The following is a 23426-nucleotide window of genomic DNA, read 5'->3' as shown; positions in this document are numbered from 1 at the left end:
TTGGATCTGTAAACTACATAATTCTTTCATTTCATTCATTCATTTCTATAGTTCCCAATAGCCAAACCTCCCTTAGCAGTGCACAAAAAATACAACTGATAATATAATATAAAATGTTCAACATACAAAATTTAAAGACAAATTTAAAGAGCTAAAAGAGTTAACATATAGTACCAGGATACAATACAAAAGCATATAAAAAGGGCTTTACTTGCTGAGTCCTATAATCCTTCTCTCTCGTTTTTGCAGGGAAACTGGTGAACATGTTCTCAAGAAGCATAATGGGCTCTGCAATGGGGTAAGTGAAAACATGTGGAGGATTATGAATGGAAATTAATAAAAACATGCATAAAAGAATGCTTTCTCAAATGTGCATAAAACAATGTAAATTCCACATTGATGGAATTGCACATTCTTAAGTCAAAGAGACTAGTTCTATTTTCTTGTCTGGCCCATGGCCCATTGTCAGTTTACTTTTTATGCACAGGAATGCAGATGAAAGTAAGCTAGAGGATTCAGTGTCTGGAAAATGGTTTCAAGTTAGGCAAAACCAGAATAACAGTAGTTTGTCTAAATAGTGAAGTGCAGGTCAGGAAAGATAGCACCAAGTCCAAGAGGCTCCAGCATGGTTAATGAGCAGTGCCAAGGAAGCTGTTAGAAAGCTTCCTTCCAAAAATGGAAGTCTTGCCCAAACAAAGAGAAGAAAAGGAACACAAAATTTCACAAAGGAAATGCAAGCAGATGCAAAGAACCATTTTGAGGAGTATACCATGAATAACATCAAGACCAACAATGGAAATCAATGAAGTTATCTGAAAGAGGAAACCTGCTAGGGAGGCAGTTAGAGTTACAGGAGTACTAAAGGAGAGTCACGAAATTGCAGAGAAGAGAATGAATTCTTTCCTTATGTCTTCTCTGCAGAAGATGAAGGATGGACACACAACATAAGAACACAAGATCATAAGAAGAGCCATACTGGATCTGAACAAGATCCATCTAGTCCAGCATTCTGTTCACACAGTGGCCAACCAGTTGCCTAGGAGAAATACACAAGCAGAACATGAGAGCAACAGCAACCTCTCACCCATGTTCCCCAGCAACTGGTGTACATAAGCTCACTGCCTCTGATACTGGAGGTAGAACATAGCCATCAGGAATACTGGCCACTGATAGCCTTCTCCTCTGGGAATTTGTCCAATCGCCTTTTAAAGCCATGCAATTTGGTGGCCATCACTACATCTGGTGGAAGTGAATGCCATAGTTTATGTGTTGTGTGGAGAAGGCTTCCTTTTCTGTGTCCTGAATCTCCTACCAATCAGCTTCATGGGATGACCCCAGGTTCTAGTATTATGAGAGAGGAAGAAAAAAGTCTCCTTGTCCACATTCTCCACACCATGCATCATTTTGTACACCCCTATCATGCCTCCCCTTACCCTCCTTTTTTCCAGGCTAAACAAGCCCAGCTGTTGTAACCTTCCCTCATAGGGAAGATGCTCCAGCCCTTTGATCAGTTTAGTTGCCCTTTTCTGCACTTTTTCCAGCTCTACAATGTCCTCTTTTCGGTGTGATGATCAGAACTGTACACAGTGTTCCAAGTATGGTCGCACCATAGATTTGTATAAGGGCAACATGATATGGGCAGTTTTATTCTCAATTCCTTTTCTAATTATGCCTCTTTTCACTGTTTTGATATGCTGGTTATTTACTGTAATAAACTACTTGGTGCGAATGGGAAATTCGCATAAATTGAACAGCGATTGAACTGGGAATCAGGAGCAAGACCAACATGAGCACATTTTCGACAATTTGCAAATACTGTCTGTGGACGTATGGTCATGCCCATACTCATGTTCAGAGCTTCGAAGAGGGTATGTCTGCACATTTTGCAAGCAAAAACAAAATTCTCATACATCCCTGGGAGCAGCCACACTTCGGTGGGCCTGCAAGTGCCTAAATCCTTGTATATTTCCCAAGAGCCCCATGGTTCTATAGCTTTGGGCCTGGATTAGACCAACACCTGACCTGATGTTTCACTGGGACTTACTCCCAAATACAGGGAGATGTGACTGGAGTACTGGGTCAAGGTTTGATGACAGAGCCAAGTGAAATTCCTTGTCCCATGTTAAGGCTGAACTAGACGTTATAAGGACAACGTGGTTGTCCAAACCCTTGTTTCCTGCTGACACAAATACACGACAGCATTTGCTGGGGAGAATGGCAATTTTCAATTGACCCCCCCTCTCCCCACAACTGGATTCCAAAATCAGAAGTAAGCTAAGAGAAAAATGGAAGTGGGAGACTTTCACAGAGCAAAGCAGCAGTTATGGAAGAGGTCGGTAATATATGACATTTGTATAGTGCTCTCCATTGTTCAAACTGCTACAAATGCATTGTCTAGTTGCAATCCTTACCATGACCCTGAAAGGTAATTCAGTATTATTATGCCCTTGATGCAGACGGGAAATGAGAGGCCTGTGTCTGTGAGAAAGCGGCATGCCTAAGACTGCCTAGTCAATTCATGGCAAAGGTGAGATTTGGACCAGGGAAATGTCTGGTTCGTGGCTCTTAGAGAGAAATTCTGTAGCCCCTAGAGAGCATCTCAGGGGCCATAGCATGCGGTGATTCTCCCCTGTGGATCTCCCACTATGCCCCTCCCAGCTGCTGCAGAAACGTCTGTGGCAGCTCCCTCTCCAAGGCTGGACCTCTGGCCCCCAGAAGGGAGGAGAGGTGGGGGCAGGCCAGTGGCTGGGGAGAGCAGAAGCCGGGGAAGTGAATGCCATCGTTTATTTGTTGTGTCTTGAATCTCCCACCGATCAGCTTAATGGGATGAACCCGGGTTCTGCTATTATGAGAGAGGAAAACATTGTCTCCCTATCCATTTTCTCCACACCATGCTTACTTTTGTACACCTCTATCATGTCCCCCCTTACTCGCCTCTTTCCTAAGCTGAACAGTCCCAGATGCTGTAACCTTTCCTCACAGGGGAGTTGGGAGGGGCTCCAGCCCCTTGAAGACTTTACTTGCCCTTTTCAGTACTGTTTCCAACCCCACACCATCTTGTTTGGGGCACAGTGCTCTTAATATAGGTGCTCTTAATACAGACACACCCATCCTTCCTTGGCTGCCATTTCTGTCTGTTCCTACAAATGCCATCACCATGACTCTGGGCAGTATCTCATGGGGCTGCTGTGCAAGCAGCCCCTCCTGCCACTTCCAGTGCGCAGCGCAAGCAGGACCCACTGCTTGCACAATGGAGATGTAACACTTCCGATAGGAAGCCCTGAAATGGGCAAAACCACTGCCTTTTCATTGCATTTTCTGTCTGAGCTTTTGGAGTATTATTTTTTTAGGTATTATCCAAACGAATGGGAAGGGGGGAAATTCTACATTAGCTCGAGGCTGGTAAGGGTGAGGAATCAGAATCAGGCATCTTCTGGGGGATGCAGCAGATCTCAGTCCACCCCCAACCAACCCCAGGACACCCAATTTTGGGGCTCCTCTTTACAGATAATACATCTTTCCCTTGACATAGAGTATTGGGATTCATATACCCTAAAGTATTTTATGTTGTCCTATCAACCCTGTCGGTCTGGTTGGCTACTGCAGTGAAAAGTGACCTTTGTCTCAGAGGGCGAAATGTCTTGGGCCACCTTGGGATAATTCTGGTTTTTAAAAACCTTCCTTGTCCTCCCATATTTAAGATCCATCTCACCCTGGCACAACATCTTTGCAGCTGTCTCTTTGGTTAGAGGAATGAGGAAGGATCCTAACTCTAAGTCTTCCCTTCTTTCTTTTCTCCCTAGAATAAGTAAGAAGACTCTTGCTGTCCAGCATCTAAGAGGATGTCAAATGCTGAATGATTAAAGAATCCTAGAATCATAGAGAATCAACCCAAGCAACATAGAATCATCCATAGTAATGGAGGAGACCAAGTCACTACTTACATGTCTAACCCCCATGCTGCTGTATCCACCCACCAGACCTTCTCAGATGAACCTATGCAAATAACAACCGTCCTTTTGCGTAGGCCTAGTTCCCACTGAGGTGATCCATCTGTGGCTGGGATGCACTACTTCACACTGCAATCTGCAGTCTAATGTCCATACATTTCTGGGCTTGCAAAGCAGTTTGCCCAACCCCCTTCCCCTTCTGATGCAGTCATTTGGAAAATGCCCATGAAAAAATGTGCATATTTCAACAATGCGCACGAACATACTTTAGTCAATGGGAGAAAATGTGAACTTTCCAGAAATGCACACAACGGATGCCTGCGTTTGGGGAAATGCGCACCAAAATGCACATGAATGTTCATATAGGAAAAAACATTAAGCTTGCAATCCCATGCAGACATGAGTTGGAATGACCTTCAAGGTAGACATCAGAGAACCTTGACAAATGTGCATTTGCTGATTCACACATCCCTAGATTCTAGGGCCACCTCTCTGAACAGGTCACGTTTCTGGGGCATCTGACACCATTCAGGGGAAACTGACTGGCAAAGGCCAGAATAAAAGGATGCGGGTCTCATCTTCCACATATGCATGGAGTCTTTTGGGGTACCCCGCCAACAGCAGCCTCCCACACGCCCAGAAAGCTGACTGGAGGTCACAGGACCTTCTCATGTGTCCCCCTCGTGTGACTGACCTCTCGGGATATTCGTCAAAGCATTTGTTCAGAATCTGAACTTCCAAATGCTAAGTTGCATATTTCCCTACCATCCAGCATGTCAATTTGAATCAGATTTTGCTCAAACGTTTAAATTGTTATTTCAGTTTTTCACTTTCTCTGGTTCTCAAGTCCAGTTTCTGCTCTCGGGTTAGAGATTGTGCTACTGCTCTGCCTCAATTTACAGATAATCAACTGTATTCACAATAGTATCTAAAGGATTTTTGGACCATCCTGTACTTATCCCCATGATTACTTGTTCCATAATAAATAACCTCACAATATGCAAATAATTCAGTGTCTCCATTTTTCCATTAATCTAGTTGTATTTCAGATTAGAGCTGTGCATGGATCCCCCAATTTGCTTTGGAGGCCATTTCGGATCTTCTGAATAAGCTGCATTTGGTTTGGACCTGATCTGACTCGCCTTGGATTCAGATCTGAAATGAGATTCGGATATCCGAATTATTCGCGTTTTATATTTTCCCATTGACTTGCACTGGAAAACAGAAATTACCATAACCTTTCAGTTTTTATGATAAATACATGAAATTTGGGTACCTGGCAGCCCCAGTGGACATGACTGAACCTGCCAAACGTTACACAGTTTGGCCTTGTAGTTTTTGTGATAGGCTCAGGTAAAATTTGCTTTTTTCAAGGAAATCGCATAGCAAAGAGCTGAAGTAGCCACATAATTTAGCAACTTGCACAACTGCCCTTTTCCCTAGTCTGATTTCATAATCAGGACTATTCAAATGTTCTTTCCAACAAATAGTAAAGCATAGAATCTAATGTCTGACATTCGTCGATGTGTTTCAAGATTCAATACCCTGATTCATAGAATAGTCATAGAATAGGAGGGTTGGAAGGGGCCTACAAGGCCATCAAGTCCAACCTCAATTCCCAGTCTTTGCTTATTATTCAGCAACAGTCCAACTATCTTGCTAATTGACAATATCAAGAATACAGTTCACCTGCTTTATGGTTCTAAAAATCTATCATATCATATTCATATCTATAAAATCTACTGCATAATAGCTATGTTTGCCAGGGATACGGATATGTCAATTTATGACTTCAGCTGACCCAAATAATGATGGATGCAATCAGATACCTCACCTAAACCACATGGTAGCTTTTGCAAGATAGTCACATGGGGAAATAGCCTCACTGCACTGGGGAAATCTTGCAGTGGGGAGGGTACAACAGATTTCAGCCTGTGCACTTCTTTGCTGGGGAGAAGGGAGAACACATCACGCAAAGGGTGTGGTGGTGGTTGTTTTTCTAGTAACTGCAATTCTATGTGTGCATGACATTGTACTTGTGATGTGGAATGGTAGCTTCATTTGTATGATAACTTCAGTTGCATGGACTCCATGTGTCTATTCCAACAAAATCTGGGACATTGGTCCAGCACTGACAACCATCCAGCTCCAAGGTGGTGGTGAAACTGGAACTAATCACAGCATAGGTTACCATACCATATCCATATTGCCTAAATAACACATTTGTTAAGGGTGTGGCCTCTAACAGCTATAATCTCCTGGCATTTTGGAGCTTGAGTGGACATGGAAAGATTTTGATCTGAAAAATTTTTTTGTTTATTGAATTTCAATATGTTTTGAGAAGGCTTTGCCTACAATGCTCTGATCAGGAAAATGTGAAATTGAAAACAAGAAACGCAGTGGCAAAAGAAAATGATTGGTACAGAAGAAATCAGACAACATTTGAACAGGTAAGGATCCACATATGAACTTAGATTGTGCCTGTCAAGTGGCAAACTTATTAAGTGGAAAAGAAAGAGTTCAAGACTCTAATGAATATGTGAAAGGTAGGCATGGCGTGGGTACCCAATATGGGGGTGGCATCTGATGGACTCCCCCCACTAGGCCCCCCGGACTCCCATTCGCGGAACGCGCAGCACTCACCGGACCTGTCTGCAAGCACCTCGTGGTCTACAAGTGTCTGGCTCAGGCATTTCCGGGAAGGGAACGCTGCATAGATTGCGACCGTAAAGGGCGATCTACACAACATTACAGGCATGAATAGCCCATTCATGCCGGGAATGTTGTGTAGATCGCCCTTTACAGCTGCAATCTATGCAGCGTTCCCTTTGCAGAAATGCCTGAGCCACCATTGTTGGCAAGGTGGCAGCTTGGGGAGGGAGTGGGCAGGCCCGCAGCGCTTGTCAGTTGCTTCTCGAGTTGTCGAGGGGCTCGCGTGTCGTGGCAAGTGAGCAGCGGTGGCTTGACGAGCGACCAACAGCCCCTGACGGAAGCTTATCTGGAAAAGTCCCAGATATCTCCTGCTGTTATTAATAACAATAAAAAACAAAATCATCATCATTATTATTATTCCTGTACTGAATGTTTCTCATGTATATTTTTTACTTATTCATTAAAGAAAAAGCCTACCGTTTACAAAACAACCTTAAGGCTTTCAACCAAGCACAAAAAAGCAGGAACTTGTGAACAGGCCTTAACACCGCATCCTCCCTACAGAGGCAGAAAGTGCAAGTGAAATTCTCATTCTGCTAAAGCAGATAAACCATAAGGACGGGATGGAGAAGATGATATGCAGAGGTGACTGTGGGGCTGTGGGGAACTGATGACGAGCAATTGAGGGTCACTTACTTCTCTTTCTTTTTTAGAGCATCTCTTCATGTTGAAAGCTGTAGTCCATCTGGAGAGCACCAGGTTGGAGAAGGCTGTTCTAGGGCAAGGCTGGGCAGAATGTATATCTCCAGATGTTTTGGAGTCCAACTAGAAGAAGCACTTGCCAGCATGGGCAATGATCAGGAATGCTGGGAGATGAAGTTCAAAACGTCAGGATAGATCTATTTTCTGCCCTCACCTATTCTAAAGCATGCTGTTGTCCAGAATTAAGATGTGTGATTCACCAAGGTACTCCAAAACAGGTGCATCACTCTAAATAGGCAGTCTTAAACCAAATGAGGAGATAACTAATGAATCTTGAATACGTAAACTACACAGTTCTTCAGACTAAGGATGTTCTGCTCCTCTGTTACTTTGATAAGATGATGTACTGAGGGGGGCGGGGGGAGAGAGAACAATATATCCTGTATAAATGCATTTAAAAAACCACATTGGCTCTTTGAAGGGCAGGACACTGACAAAAAGTTGAAAGCGCCTGTCTTAGGACACTTGCTCTGTTTCAAGATCTGTAATGAATTGTCCCTTTTGCCTTCAGTGGTGCTGCTGCTATATGGGACATGTCTATGTAAGAGAGGCATTGGCCAGAGTCCTATGTTTGGTAAGGATGTAGAACACCCTTTCGTAACCTACTTCTTCCCAGATGTTTGGGATTACAAGTCTCCGCATTCCTGACCATGGGACGTACTGACTGGCAATGATGGGAGTTGCCTCACTGGAGGGCACCAAGTTGGGTTAGGCTACTCTAAAAAAAGAGAGAAGTAAGGGGCCCTATGCTGTTCGTCATCAGTTCTCCACAGACCCACAGTCACCTCTGCCTGTCATGTTCTCCATCACATGATTTATCTGCTTTGGGAGAATGAGAATTTCACTTGCACTTCCTGCCTCCTTAGGGAGGATGCGGCGTTAAAGCCTGTGAGCTTTAGCTCACCATTTCCTTGCTTTTTAATGCTTGGTTGAAAGCCTTAAAGTTGTTTTGTAAACAGTAGGTTTGTTATTGTTGTTGTTTAATGAATTTCATGGCTTTGTGTAAGGGATGACTGGATATTACACTGTTGACAATCAAGCCAGTATCAGCCAGAATGTTACACCATGTCAACATCTAACATAAAATCAAAGCCAGTGGTATGAATTGAGCCGCATTTTCAAATTAATAAATGAGGCCTAGAACTTATGGTCTCCCTGACTTGCAATTTGATGATATTCATTTGAACTTTTCTGTACCCACTGTCAAAAGGAGATTTAAACAAACAAACAAAGCTTTTAAAGAGTGCCTCATAAGGAACCAGTTTGCCTTTTCTGTCTGTGTTTTGAGTCTGCTTAAATTATTATTGTCCTGGAATTAAGAATTCCAGGTTAATCTGCTGCCACAGTTATCCAGTGATCTTCTCCTCGTCCTCACCTTCAAGGTAATACATACCAAACGCTTGGTTTTATGCCATGTTTCATGTTTATCCTCACAGTATTTTACCCTGTAATGTAGATTTAGGCTGAAAGTCTGTGACTGGCCCAAAACCAAGCATTTGGTATAGATTTTCTTGAAGGTGAGAAAGAGAAGGAGGATGAGGTAGAGGAAGTGGAAGAGAAGCTCACTGGATAACTGTGAATCATAGATTCCCAACCTATCCTGCCTCACAGTGTTGTTGTAAAGACAAATGAGGCACATCCCACAGAAGCAAGCATTTGGCTTAAAATTCCTTGAAGGTGAGAAAGAGGAGGAGGTGGAGGAAGAGGAGTTCACCGCATAACTGTAGCCAATCACAGATGCCCAACTATCCTACCTCACAGGGTTGTTATGAAGATAAAGGGCATATATCCCACAGAACCAAACATTTGGTTTAAATCTCCTTGAAGGTGAGAAAGAGGACGATGATGAATCTTCCACCAATCAGCTTCATGGGATGACCCTGGGTTCTAGTATTATGAGAGAAGGAGAAAAATGTCTCCCTATCCACTTTCTCCACACGGTGCATAATTCTGTACACCTCTATCATGTCTTCCCTCACTCACCTTTTCTCTAAGGTAAAAAGACCCAGATGTTACAACCTTTCCTCATAGGGGAGTTGCTCCAGCCCTTTCATCATTTTAGTTGCCCTTCTCTGCACTTTTTCCAGCTCTACAATATCCTTTTTTTAGGTGTGTTGACCAGAACTATACACAGTATTCCAAATGAGGTTGCAGTATAGATTTGTATAATGGAAGTATGATCTTGGCAGTTTTATTTTCCATTCTTTTCCTTATTATGGCTAACATGGAATTTTCCTTCTTTACAGCAGCCACACCCTGGGTCAACATTTTCATTGAGTCCTCCACCAAAAACCCAATATCTCTTTTTTGGTCAGTCACCACTCGCTCAGAACCCATCAGCATGTATGTGAACTTGGGATTTTTTGCCCCAGTTTGCATCACTTTACACTTGTTTACATAGAACTGCTTTCGCCATTTTTGATGCCCATTTTCCCACTACAGAGAGATCCTTTGGGAGCTCTTCTCAATCCCTCTTTTCTTTTCTTTTTTAAACAATCCTAAATAATTTGGTGTTATCAGCAAACTTTGGCCCCCTTGCTGCTCAATCCTAGTTCCAGATAATTTATTACTACTACTACTACTTTCATTATTATTATTACAACATTTGTTATTATTACGTTTAGAGAGAATATTGTCACCCGATTTGCAAAAGCCTCCACCACTCCGAATAAAACTAATAGCACTGCACAACCCTACACATCCATTCAGAAGTAATGAAGTAATCCATTCAGTAATGAAGTAATCCATTCAGAAGTAAGGCCCACTGATATCAGTGAGACTTACTCTCAGGTAAGAGTGGATAAAAATTAAACCTTGGTCAGCGCTGATCATTAGCTTGTCTTTGGGCAGGAGAGCAGACATCGGTGGAGATTACAGGCTTAGACCAGTTGTTCTAATCACTTTTGTCCTTATTACATTGATTACCTCAGGAAATGTCAGCATTCTTATGGTGAGTTCTTTCCCCCAACGCAGAGGTGGGCAATTTATGACCCTCCAGATGATTTGGCTTCTAACTCCCATCATCCCTCACTATTGGCTATGATGGCTAGGGAGGATGGAGTTGTTGGCCAAAATATCTGGAGGGCCACAAGTTGCTCAACCTGATATTTTGTTTGTCTTTGGCATGACAGGAGGCATCCACAGTTGTTGTTGTTTTTGCTTATTATACCGATGGAGAGAAAAACATAGCTCAGTAAATGTAATTATTCTTATGGAGAGTTCTTTTTGCTCAAAACACCTTGAAATCCTCCAGATGTTTTGGCCTACAAGTTCCATCAAGATTTGTCTTATGGTTATGGTTGATTGCTTGAAGTTGTTTTTAGATATATGTTGCCTGCGTGTATATTGCCTGTTCGTGGGTTTGGTTTTGTTTTTAATGTAAATGGCTTTTAATCTCTGTATACTGTATTTTTAATGCTTTAAATCTTTGTAAACTGCCCAGACAACTTTGGCTATGGGGTGGTATAGAAATGTAACTAACAACAACAATCAACCCTCACCATTGGCTATGCTGGCCACGGGTGATGGAGCTGTAGGCCAAAATATCAGGAGAGCCACAAGTTACTGACTCCTCCCCCAAAGGCTTTTTTTTTCAGGTGAAGCGGGGCTGTGCATGGTCCCCGCAATCTGACTTAGAAGCCACTTCAGGGCCTCCGAGGTAGGCCCGATTCAGCTTGGGCTGATTGGGGGGGGGGGGGAGAACCCGCCTTGGCCTACGAAGCTGAAGCAGGATTCGGACATCCGAATCCTGCTGCAGCCACTCCCCCAACACCCTGCCCAGCCCCCAGCTCCTTACCTGGGCCCTTGTTCCATGGGGGAAGGGTGCCGCCACCAGGGGAGCCACTGCTGCAGCTGGTGCTGCCCAAGGAGCCACTGGGGAAGGTGCTGCCCATCACAGCCTGCCAACAGGCACAAGGGCAGGAGTCGCCCTCCAACTGCGCTCTCTCCCTTCCTTGCAAGGAGGGGAGGGCACCCAGTTGGAAGGTGCCTCCTGCCTTTGCTCAAGCCTTCAGGGATTCCTTGCTTGAGGAGCCCATGAAGGCTTGAGCGAGGCCAGTGGTGGCAGCTTGCAACTGGACGCGCTGCCACCAGGAGAGCCGCTGCCACCGCCAGCTCCTAGGCCCTCAGGATGCATGCTGGCAGCCATCTTGTTCCAGGGAATGGGGGGGAGCCAGTTTTAAAAATAGCTCCCCCCTCATTCCCTGGAACAAGTCATCTGCCGGCATGTGTCCAGAGGACCCGGTAAGGGGCTGGGTGGCGGCAGTGTCATGGTAGCTGGGCCTCTAGATTGCTCCAAAGCATTTCTGAGCAACCCAATCCACTTTGGGCCACTTCATGCCCCCTCCACCTTGACAGCAGCCTGAGGCACCCTGCTTCGACTTGGAGTTCAGGCCGAAGTGGTGCATAGCCCTAAGGTAAAACGCTTTGCATTGATTCAGATCCAGTACCCTTCTCCCGTTGTTTTTCCTTTGAAGATATAATATAAAGATGCCTCAGGTTTTTACATTCTTTCTAGAAAAACAGCCAACTGCACAGCTTCTTGAGCAGGAAATTAGCTAGGGAGGACATGGCTGATCAGCCCCTTCTTTCTTCCCTAGTCTTCTACTCAGCTAAAATGGTGCCAGGTCTTTTGTTATGCAACTGCCTTTAGGGTGCCAAATCTTTCTTTATGAGGAAATCTACTTCCAGCTATATAAGTGTATGCACGTGCACATGGAGGCCATCTTCTCTCAGCTGAACACCAGTGGACTCAGTTCAATCACCGTTTGTCTGTGAGAAACATGGTTGAGCTTCTGCTCTCTGCTTTGGTACCTTGGTGCTTCTGAGGTGGGTGTCTCTTATAAACTGGCATTCTTATAACTGGCACTCTTATAAACTGGCATTTAGACTGTTATAACATACAAATATACCATGCTGAAATCTTTTGGAAAGGTCTTCAGTGTGGCTTGGGTGACTGACCAGATGTAGAGGGAAATGTTCGGTGCCTTTTGTATAAGAAGAAATTTAGGAAGGGTGAACAAAGGCTAAGTTGCACCACTGAAGTTACGTTGGCTATTAAACCATTTGGGGCTCTGTCCTCTGGACCCCTAGGTAGGGCCAGTAAGGAAAAAGACCATTACACAGTTGTAATCAACAGGAAAAGCTAATGCTTTGTATATCAACTCCTGCCTGTTCGCCCTTCTCTTTATGATCCAGGGGTGGGGAAGGATGTCCCTCCATAAGTCCTTGGATTTCAACTCCTAGCAGCCTTAGCCACATAGCCAATGGTCAGGGATGATGGGAGTGACAGCCCAACAATATCTGGTGGGCCATACATTTTCCATCCCTGTTATAATCATATGAAAAGAGTATTACTGGAATTACTGAGACTTTAATTAAATGTGCATAGGAGATATAGAAGTAGAGCTGATACAACTGAGGAATATGAAACAATTATCTTAAGCCTTCATTATTTTGTTGTTCTATGAGAATGTTCTTTGGTCAGAAAATATTTGAATTACGCAGTCCTTTGGAAGGATGAAGTTGCACAGCTCTTTATCTCTGTGAGGTTTAACTCTGAATTCAAGATGGCTCAAAGTTACAACATCAGTGTGTTTTTTGGACTTCTTTCAGGGATCGTCAGAGGTGTTGGGAGTGAGGTCAGTAAAACTGTGTTCCCTTTGCTGCTTTCTGCAGCTTGTTAAGTAATTTTAAAAAGTGGAATCACCAGTCTGCAAGCAAGAGAAGAATCCGAATAGTGTTCACCAAATGTAAGTGGGAAATACTGGTTTTCTCAATAACATCTAAAGAAAAATTGGGCACAATTCCCCAAGCAGTTGCCTGAGATGATTTTTGGATGCCCAGATCTTGCTAGCTATGCATCTAACTGCATATGACATGAGAAAAGCATCCTCCAAAGGATGACACATATAGTTTTCAATGTTTCCTCTCTCCGTCTCTGCAAGGGCTTCTCCCTGAAGTCTATTTTGAGCTTTTATTATATCAGTTTGCGATTGCAAAGCACAAAGATCCAGTTCCTTTTGTTGTTCTCTCTGCCAGCTCGCAGCCTCCCAACACCTATCTTCCTCCAAAGAGCACCTATCTTCCTCTTCCATGCTTTCTTACATGTTCATACCACTCTGATCCTGCAGATTAATATAATCTTCAGAGCCTTCCTCTGAGAAGACCAGCTCCTCTTCTACCGCACCTACCACTACAGCTGCTGGGACAGTTCCTACAGACATCTTCCCACACGGCTTCCTACCTCTTTAGAATAAAACTCAAATCAAAACACTCATGCCTTCTCAGTTTCCCCTTTTCTCGTTAGCCATCAGTTCAGTAGTAGTGCTTAAATCAATAACGCTTAAATGCAGCTTAAATATCCAGCCAAACTCAAGGATCTCAAAGCTACCACCATGTGAGATGGGGGGGGGGATCTACTATTCCCCCTCCTTAGTAGTTTGACTGGGAATCAAAGCTCAAAGCTTTAGATCCCAAAACAGCATTTATTACAAATAAAATAAGATACAGCAAAAGGACAAGAGGGAAACCCGAAACAAACAGAACTCCCAACATCTGAGATGTATCCGGACTTCGGAGAGGCAGCCCTGATTCCAAGCAACCACCCATCAATTTAAGCTGGCCAAAGGAGAAGTGAAGTACCTGCCCAATTAACAGAAAGATCATAAGCATGTGGCACCAGTTACCCCACCTCCCTGAATACAGCTGATGGATATTACTTAAAGGGGAATAATCAAAAACCATTCTAATGGTCAAGATACTGCTCAAGGCTTAAAGATACAGGCATCCATCCAGGAACCGGCTACAACACAACTGCCCTGGCCAGTTTAAACAGATGCTGAAGACAAGCTCAGTGTCACATAGATAGAAAAGCATTCAGAATCTATGTGGTTTTGAGGGTATTATCATTATGATAATCCCTCAGTGTCTCTTTGCAATGGATTGCTGCTGGGGTCCAAAGAATGCCTTTCTGTGCTGTTGTTCTAGGGATATCATTATTGCCATTCTCACCATCATCATTTTGTGAGGCTGTGCAGATTCCCCCCTCCCCTTCGTTTTGCACACATGATCTTAAGCCATTTGATTCTCTCTGCAATGGCAGTTGTTTCTGGAACAGGAGAATGTGTGGCTAAAGAAATGCTTTCATATGCCCCACAAACACACACACACACACAAACCAACAAAAAGTGAAAATGGCTCCCATGTTGCAGGTTGGGAATCAGAGGTGGATCTCAGGTCTGGACAGGTTGAGGACCACTAATTTAAAGGATGTATATACTGTGTTCCAAGCAGATGTTTAAATAGGGATAGACAGACTCATTTCCATCCAGTCCCACTGTGCCTGGAGTTATCAACAAAAGAGTCAAGGTTGGGTACATGGTCGAGGCCTATCAAGACCAAGGGAAAGGTAAACCCACACATGCAAGGAGTTTCATGCCACCATGTTCACATTGGTAACTCCATCCTGCATAAGTCCAAGCAGAGGAAAGTCCAAAAGTCATAGGTCAAACCCAGCCTGCCGGTACATTGAGCTGATGAACACAATCCACAGCAAATGAGAGTTCAAGTCTATGAAAAGCCTCACAGTACTTTTCATGGCAAGTCTTTAGCAATCCAAAGTTCCAGTGAATGAAGAGTCCATGTGCAGAGTACCTCCAAAAGTCCAGACAATGATGGATCCAAACAGAGAAGGCTTCAGGCAATGAAGACGAGATGTTCCTAGCAAAGGCTCTTTGCCTCTGCATCAGCTTAAAAGGGGAAGGTGTGATTGTAAAACACCCCCTCGGGATCCCTTGACTATCGTGCTTCCCTTGGACTCCTCTGAAGATGAAGGGGAATTGCAGGCTCCATACCTTGGAGAAGGGACTAGCACAGAAGCAGCTTGAGCCCCTTCACCACTGGTTGATGATCAATGCCTTGCTGCAGCCCCTCCATTGGATTCAGAGGGTGAAGTCCCACCGACCCCAGAAGAACAAAGGCACTTCTTGTAAAGAAATAACGGAGGCCAGCCTCTGTCCATTTAAGACGGAGAGGCTTCCAGAAGCCAGAGGACTGATTGCCAGCAGCTGCTCCAGAAGGTTGTAGTTAAAAGCAGGCAGGGGCAAAACTGCTAGAGAACAATATCGTATCCACATGTTGGATCTCATCAGCCTTGCTATAGACCCCAAGCCTGAACCTCATCCTATACTTATGAATCCCTGGTGGGTTGACTCTGGACTGCTAAAAGGATTTCTCTCTGCCTTGCCATCTCATCTTTGTTTGAACTGGTAAACTCCCAACTCTGGGCACTCTTCCTCCTTCCCCAGCCTTGGGTAGATTTATGACCATGCTTATCAGCAAGTGATTTATTGTAGTCACTTCATACCAGCTGTAGTCAGCCAGTGAGGGCTGACATTAACAGACAAGGGCCTTTAGCCTTCCAGCAAGGTCCCTGTCTAAACAGGGCATCACTGCTCAGTCTTCCAGCAGTGAAGCTTCAAGCTGGGTGACCCTTCTACAAACCCCACCCCACCTCTGTCAGGTTCTCACAGACAGCTTCCAGCCTCCCTGCCTGCCAAGGCCAGACCAGCAGGTGGACAGGGAGCTGGGTGACTCCCCCTGGCTCTGCTCTGAGAACTCTTGACAGAGAGAAGCTCACACAGAGTCTGACATTCCAGAGACTGAATGGGCCCAAGCCCTTCCAGGCTACTTCTAATCAAATCCTGACTAACCTACAAGGTGCTAAAGCTGGGCCCTGACACCCAAATTTCTCTGCCCACAAATAAGGTGGAGAATTTCAAGAGGCCATTTGTGAACAGCTCTAGTCACAAGGGTCTAAGACCAATATGGTCAGCACACATAAGGATCAGACAAAAGGCAAAGCAGTCTCAGCAGTTCAGTTCACAGGCAACAAGGAGAGTCAGAGTTCAGTCCAGAAGTACTCATGCCAAGAATCAGTCAAGGAAGCAGCCCAAGGTCAAGGCAAGGGCCCCCAGTTTCAGAAAAGTCTGGTTACCATTGTCTCCAGTAGCTCTCTCAGCCTTAAACTGCTATTTTTATGCAGAGGCTCTCAGGGCCACACACAAGCCTCAGCTGTGAGCTGCTAGTGACTGCAGCGAAAAGGTTCTCCTGGTGATCAAGGCTCATATATGTGAGTAGACATTTTCTCATGAGGAGGCCTCTGGCTCAGTCTAGCATTCCTTCTGAGTTCCTGTCTTTTCAGGCAATGTCTTTCCCATGGGCTTAGGGGTCACCCCTGAGGGACAGGGACCAGGCTCATCCTCATGTACCCGCAAATCTTGGGCATTGCTAGTGGCAGGTGGTTCCTGGTCTTCCAGCTTATCCTTCAAGGATGAGTCTCCTTCCAATGGGGGCATTACACTTTGCCACCCATGCCCTCCCCCCAAGGATGGAGGGTCCTGGTTTTCCCAAATACCGCTGATGGAAGTGGCAGACCAGAGCAGGGGCAAGAACATCACTGGCATCTTCTCATGAATGCTGCTCTGGCCCATACCCCTTCCAATCAGTGAGTCACTGAAGATGCCCATGGTGGAGATGAGAGTCCAATATCTGAGCTGGAGAGCCAGATCATCTCAAAAGAACCAGGAGGGACTGATGGAACACTGGATGGATCTGCATGGAAGGGCAGAGCTGCAACCAATAGGCAACCAAATTGAGCAATTAAACCAAATGAACCCAGAAACCAGGCATCCAACTTACAGCTTGGAGAGTGTGGTGGCAGGTGATGGGATGGTAGCCATATCTGGTTCCCAACTTGCAAAGAAGGTCCCAGTTGAAACTTCTGGTCTGTGAAATGTTTGCCAGTCTGTTTAGCCTGCTCTAGCTTTTCCCACAGAATCTGATGCAGGGCTTGTAACTCCTGAAGGAGGTGGTCTACAGCTGTGACAGAGAACTCCAGGGAGGTACATGGGAAGAACAGGAGATCATGCCTGTAGTTGTCATAAAAGGGTGTCTGCTGGGTGGAGGAGTGAAGAGTATTATTATATGCAAACTCTGGCGAAGGCAGTAACTCCCCGCAGTTGTCTTGTTGCTTGTTAACATAACAGTGCAGATACTGTTCCAAGGTGGCATTAGTGCATTCCGTCTGCCCATCTGTCTGTGAGTGATAGGCCATGGAAGGTTGCAATTTCACATCCAGCAAAGAAAAGACATGGCAATCGGCAGGGACAGGGAGGAGGCAAACGGCCCTGGCTGGCAGGAGGGAAGGTAAGCAGCCCCCAAGCCGGTCCCCCCCCCCCCGGAATCCTTGCAGAGCGGGGCTGCTCCAGAGGATTTGGGGGGGGGAGGAACAGATCGCCTCTCCCCCCCCCCACGGATTCCCCACCAGAACAAACGGTGGGGAATCTGTACAGCCCTAATCCAATGGCTGATAAGCTGGGTAATAAACCTGCCAAAGCTGGAAAAGAAAGGAGGATGCACAGAGCTGGGGAGCTTTTCAGTTCAACAGAGATGTGTCAGCTAGACAGAGAGAAGTCCTTTTAGCAGTCTAGAGTCAAACACCAGGAATTCAAGAGTGTAGGGTGAGGTTGAGGCTCAGGGTATAAGGCCTGGCTGACAAGATCCAATGTGTAGGTAGGACATTGTTCTCCAGCATTTTGCCCCTGCCTGCTTCCTGCTGGCAGTCAGTCTTCTGGCTTCTGGGAGCCTCTCCATCTTAAACGGACAGAGGCTCACCTCCGTTGTTCTTTCACATGAAGCTGCCTTCACTCTGCTGGGACCAGTGGGACTTCGCCCTCTAAATCCAACGGAGGGGCTACAGCAGGGCATTGATCGTTGACAGGTGGTGAGGAGTCTCGAGCTGCTTCTGTGCTAGTCCCTTCTCCTGGGTCTGGAACCAGCCGTTCCCCTTTGTCCTCGGAGGAATCCAAGGGAGGCATGACACCTTCTGAGTGAGTTGTTCCTGAGTCTGGCAGATAGGCTCATTGCCTGTTCTGGATGGGGTTTCACTCCCTGTGAAAGACCAAGTCCATAGTTAGGGGTTACTCCTAGATCTATCACTATCACTGGAGGCCCAAATGGCCATGGCAGCTCAGAGTGCTTTTTACCAGCTTTGGCTGGTTCATCTGCTACAGCCTCTCCTGGACAGGGATAGCTTGGCCACAGTGGTACAGGCGTTAGTAACCTCAAGACTGGGTTACTACGATGTGCTCTATGTGGGGCTGCCCTTAAGGCTGCTCCAGAAGCTGGAGCTAGTATAGGACACAGCAGCTCGGCTGTTGTCAGGAGCTGCCCCTTTTCAGCATGCAACTCCTTTGCTGTTTGAGGGAACTACACTGGCTGCCTATTCGCTACCAGGTTAAGGTTTCGGTACTAGTGTATAAAGCCCTAAACAACTTGAGACCAGGATATCTGAGAGAGCGCCTTCTCCCTTACCAACGTGCCTGGTCACTGAGATCATTGGAGGTGTACAAAGTGCCTGGTAGTTCCACATGGACCTATGGCCTGATTGGAGTCCACCAGGAGAAGAGTCTTCAGTGTGGCAGCCCCCTTTCTTTGGAACTCCCTGCCCCTGGAGGTCAGGCAGGCACCAACACTGCGTTGCTTCTGGTGCCTCCTGAAAACAGCACTGTTCCAGGAGGCATTCCTTAATCGACCAGTCACAATTTCTATTGGCATTCTGTGTTTTTTTAAAGCATAATTTTAATATGGTCTTTTAATCTTTTTTATTCTTTTACTATTTTACCTTTTATGTTCACTACTCTGAAATCTGTTTTACATATGGAGTGGTATACCGATATTGTAAGTTAAATAAATAAACTTAAAGGTACTTGATTCTCTGTCCAATGTTGTAGGAACAGGAGCATGTGTGAATTTGTGTGGCTGTGTGAATTTCCCCTCCCTCTTTGCTTTGCTATTAAAGTCGTGGGGATGTTCATGTCAAGAGGTAGATTCTGATTTTGGATGCTGTACAATGGCTGGCTATTTGTGGAGCAGGATAATGTGCGCTCAAAGGAATATTTTCTGAGGTACTTCTATGGGTCAGAGACACCACTCAGCCCTATTTCCTCTTGTGACCCCTTGGCCCTGCCTCTGGAGGCCCTCCATCTGCCCCAACAGCCACACTGGCCACAAGCCACCATTGCATGAATACAAAGACCTGTCTTCCTATGACAAAAGATCACTGAAGCCATAAAACATAACATCAAGGTATCCAAAGGGGAGCCAGGGGGAGCACAAGGAGCGGAGGAGCTGCCCCCCCCCGTTTTAACACAATTTGGCAAGTGATACATGGTTTCAAGAACAAACCTATAACCGTCCTCATTTCCTTTGCTTCGCTTCCTTGTCACAAACAGCAACAACTCCATTTGCCCTCCGGTACTCTTGACAGAACAACTAGGATTCAATTGATGGTTCCTTTAATAGGGCCCCCTTTCTTCTCCAAAATGCTTTGAAGAAGGCCTGCTTTAAACTTGGTGCAGCATATGTTTCACTAGCCGAAGACAGTCATCACAACCTTCACTCCTCATAATCAAACATGTAAATGCCATGCTTTGGGCCTCATAATAACAATTTAAACACTGGTTTCCTGTATATATGATCCTTGTTACAACTTTACTTAGAGAACAGTTTTAACGAGTATATGCCAACTTCCTCAATTTTAGCTTCATTTCTCTGAATTTGATTAGTCACTTTGTCCACTTCAGCCATCTTTTATTGATTGTATGGTCTGAGCCTTTGACTGCCAAGCAAGAGCAACCTGAGAACAATCAACAAGTTCAAGAACAGACATGTTATTTTAAAAATGGTAGCTCTTATGACACAGGGTAACCCAAGGGAGAGGAGTTTTGTGGTGGGCGCTCTGCCACTTCAAAGCCCTGCTGGGTCTCACAGGCCAAGGCAGCAGGTGTGTATGGGGGGGTGTTTTTCATTCTATTTTCTGGGTGCGCTTTTAAAATTATTTATTTAGCTACTATCAAAACTAATGGGAGGAAAAATTCCTGCAGCTGCTCAAGGCTGGCATGGGTGAGGAGTCAGAATCAGGGACCTTATGGGGAATCCACCAGATCTAAGCACCCCCCAATTGCCCCCTAAAACACCCCACTTTGGGGCTCATCTCTGGGTATAATCCTACACGTATGGAGCTTTTTGTTGACATATTGGTCTTTCACTCAAGAGTGGCTTATGTTCTAGTTGGCTACTAGCCAACTAGACAGGGTCTAGTTGGCTAGTGGCCAACTAGACCCTGTCAGTCTAGTTGGCTACTGCAGTGGAATCATGAACTGTTCAGACTTGGTTTAACATCCTATGAATGGATTATTTGATTCAATCCTGAATTAAAAAGGGGGGGTGTTTGAGTAACAATTTTAATTAAACTCTCCTGGAGTATTTAGCCTAATGTAGGGATGTAGGGATTTCATTAAATCCGTTCCCTCTGTGTTTCACGGATTATCAGGCATTTTTTGTTCCGTCATCTGCTCATTGATGGAATCAGAATTTTGTTCTGCTTGCACCAATTTGTATTAGCGCTAATTCACACTAACTGATGTACATTTGCACCTTTGTGCAAGTGTGCAAATGAGCATTAGTACTAATGCAAATTAGCATAAATCCCCTCCAAAATTGAAATATTGGTCCACGTGACTTGGAAAAAGCCATTTGGTTGTGGCATCTGCAGGTCAGATTCACAAAAATCCGAATTCATTTGAATCCTTCAGCAGGAGGGGAGACATCAAGAGAGAATTATGGGATTCAATGAGTTTTTATCACTTCCCTACTTATGATACTGATGGAGAGAAAGGTATACCTCAGTAAATATAACCATTCTCATGGTGGGTTCTTTCCCCACAAAGCATTGGCTATGCTGGCTAGGGATAATGGGAGTTGTAGGACAAAATACCCGGAGGGCCAAAAGTTATCTGCCCCTGCCCCACAGGGTTTGTTTTCTCAGGTAAAAAGTTCTGTGTGGCTTCAGGTCAAATATCTCTACCCAGTTGTTTTTCTCTCAAAGATACAACAACTATCAAGGGCCCTGATCTTTTATCTCTCTGGGAGGGCCGATCTACATTGCACCCACCATCGCAATGAATTCAGTGTCCTGTCGGGTTAAACACTCTCGCATTAAAACGTGATTATCCACACTCACCCATTTTCCCTGTTGCAGTGCTTCATCGAATGCGCGAGCTCGGTTCACACTCGAGCGCTGTGCTGTTTTCTTGCTCTTAAAGATGGAGGCTCTCATTGGAGGATCAGAAACTCTTCCTGTTTCTGCTGATTCCACGTCCACCACGCCCACCACGCTCACAGCTCTCGACAGCCCCATGTCGTCTTCCGGCTACTTGACGGCCCCAGTCAGTAGTTGGATGGGCGACCGCCTGGGAATCAGGTTTCCTGCACTGAGCAGGGGGTTGTTCTATCCCTTCAAATGAGACTAAGTTTTTCCCCCTTCTATCCCCCGCTTCAGCTGTTGTTGTTTTTTTAATTAAGGCGATGTCTTTGAAGAATCATGGCTTCTCCATGATTTTTTTTTTTTTTAATTCAGGCATGATCTTTGAATTTTTGAATCTTCAAAGATCATGCCTGAATTAGGAAAAAGAAAATTGCAGAGAAGCCACAATTCTTCGAAGATAATGCCTTAATTAAAAAAAAATCCAAAGTGGGGGATAGGAGGGGGTAAAACTTAGTCTCATTTGAAGGGATAGATCAACCCCCTGCTCACTGCAAGAAGCCTGATTCCCAGGCGGTCTCCCATCCAACTACTGACCAGGGCCGACCGCGCTTAGCTTCTGAGATCAGACAAGCGCGTGCACATCCAACCCCTTGCTTGTTGCTGAGGAAATATTGAGTGCTGAGGAAGTTATGCAATCAGTAGCCAGAAGATGACATGGGGCCGTCGAGAGCTGTGACTGGACAAGAGGGAAATACAAACACCGCCATATATGGACAGGCAGGGGAGGGGACTATGACCAGATATGGCAGTGAAGGCGGAAAATCAGAGCATGTTAAGGGGAAATACTGGGATATCAGGGTATTGAAAGCGGGAGCACGAAAGCGGGAAATTCCAGTTCCAATTCGAGGTGGGTACTGCGTAGTGTGAAAGACAGGTGGTGAAACCTCATTGGAAGCGAAAAAAACCCGTAAGTGAAGATCGGCCCGGAGAAAAGCATCTAATTCAGCAGAAAATAAGCTAGGAAGAAACCGGTTAAGCAGCCCCCTTTTCACCACCACTCTGCGCTGCCCTTGTCATCCACTCAACCTGAAATAGGTAAAGAGAGCTCTCAATATGAAACAATACACAAGGATGCAAGTCTTTTGTTATGTAACTCCCTTTAGGCTGCCAAGTCTTTCATTATGAGGAAATCTAGTGTAAACACACACACACACACACACACACACATATATATATATATATATATATATATATATATATATACACACACACATACATACATACATACACATGTGTAGGTGCACCTAGGGGCCATCTTCTCTCAGCTGAAGACCAGTGGATTCCATCCATTTAGACCATCAGGAGTATGGGTGTGCTAATGGTCTTTGCTCTGGCACTCCTTTGCTGCTCAGGTGAGTCTCTCTTGCAAAAAGACATTCAGACTGTTATAACTCACATACAAAGATAACCCTCTAAAATCTTCTGGAAAGGTCTTGGGTATGGCTTGTAGGCTTCAGTGACTGACCAGGTGTGGACAGAAACACTCTGTATCTTTTATTTAAGAAGAAATTTAGGAAGGGGTCAAAAAAGGCTAAGCAGCACCACTTCTCTACAAAACCATTTGGGGCCCTGTCCTCTGGACCCCTAGGTATGGCCAGTAAGGAACAAGGCTATGGACCAAGTTATAGGCACACAGTTCTAATTATAAGTAAAAGGTGCTACTTTGTATATCAACCCCTGGCCATTCTCCCTTTTCTTTATAATCTTGTGAAAATGGTATTACCAGAACTATTAAGAAATAAATTAACCGTGCACAGGAGCTATAGAAGTGAAGAGCTGATACACCTGAGTAACATGGAACAGTTCTCATAAGCCTTAATTTGTTCTTCTAATAAAAAATTCTTAGTTCAGAAAATTGAGTTGAATTACACAGTCCTTCGGAAGAAAACAATTGT

The 23426-nt window shown here is 44.9% G+C and overlaps 1 protein-coding gene and 1 long non-coding RNA gene across 2 annotated transcripts in view; one reads left to right on the top strand and one right to left on the bottom strand.

The window, feature by feature from the left end:
• The window catches only part of LOC146354591 (ovoinhibitor-like), a 46973-nt gene that overhangs the window by 5279 nt on the left and 18268 nt on the right, over nt 1–23426 (top strand). The window contains exons 4-5 of the mRNA XM_084829813.1: nt 250–298; nt 2659–2836. Of these exons, the coding sequence (XP_084685939.1) occupies nt 250–298; nt 2659–2836 (227 nt within the window). The remainder of the gene's footprint in view (nt 1–249; nt 299–2658; nt 2837–23426) is intronic.
• LOC146354592 (uncharacterized) lies at nt 13832–22088 on the bottom strand. The gene is made up of 3 exons (XR_014788449.1): nt 21448–22088; nt 18200–18314; nt 13832–15230 (listed from the first exon to the last, which is right to left on the bottom strand). It is a non-coding gene; the product is annotated as an uncharacterized LOC146354592 (long non-coding RNA).

Source organism: Heloderma suspectum, chromosome 2 (genome assembly GCF_057233095.1).
Source record: "Heloderma suspectum isolate Gila_16-S chromosome 2, 16-S_ref, whole genome shotgun sequence".
Lineage (NCBI taxonomy): Eukaryota > Metazoa > Chordata > Lepidosauria > Squamata > Helodermatidae > Heloderma > Heloderma suspectum.
This window is presented reverse-complemented; position numbering and strand designations above follow the sequence as displayed.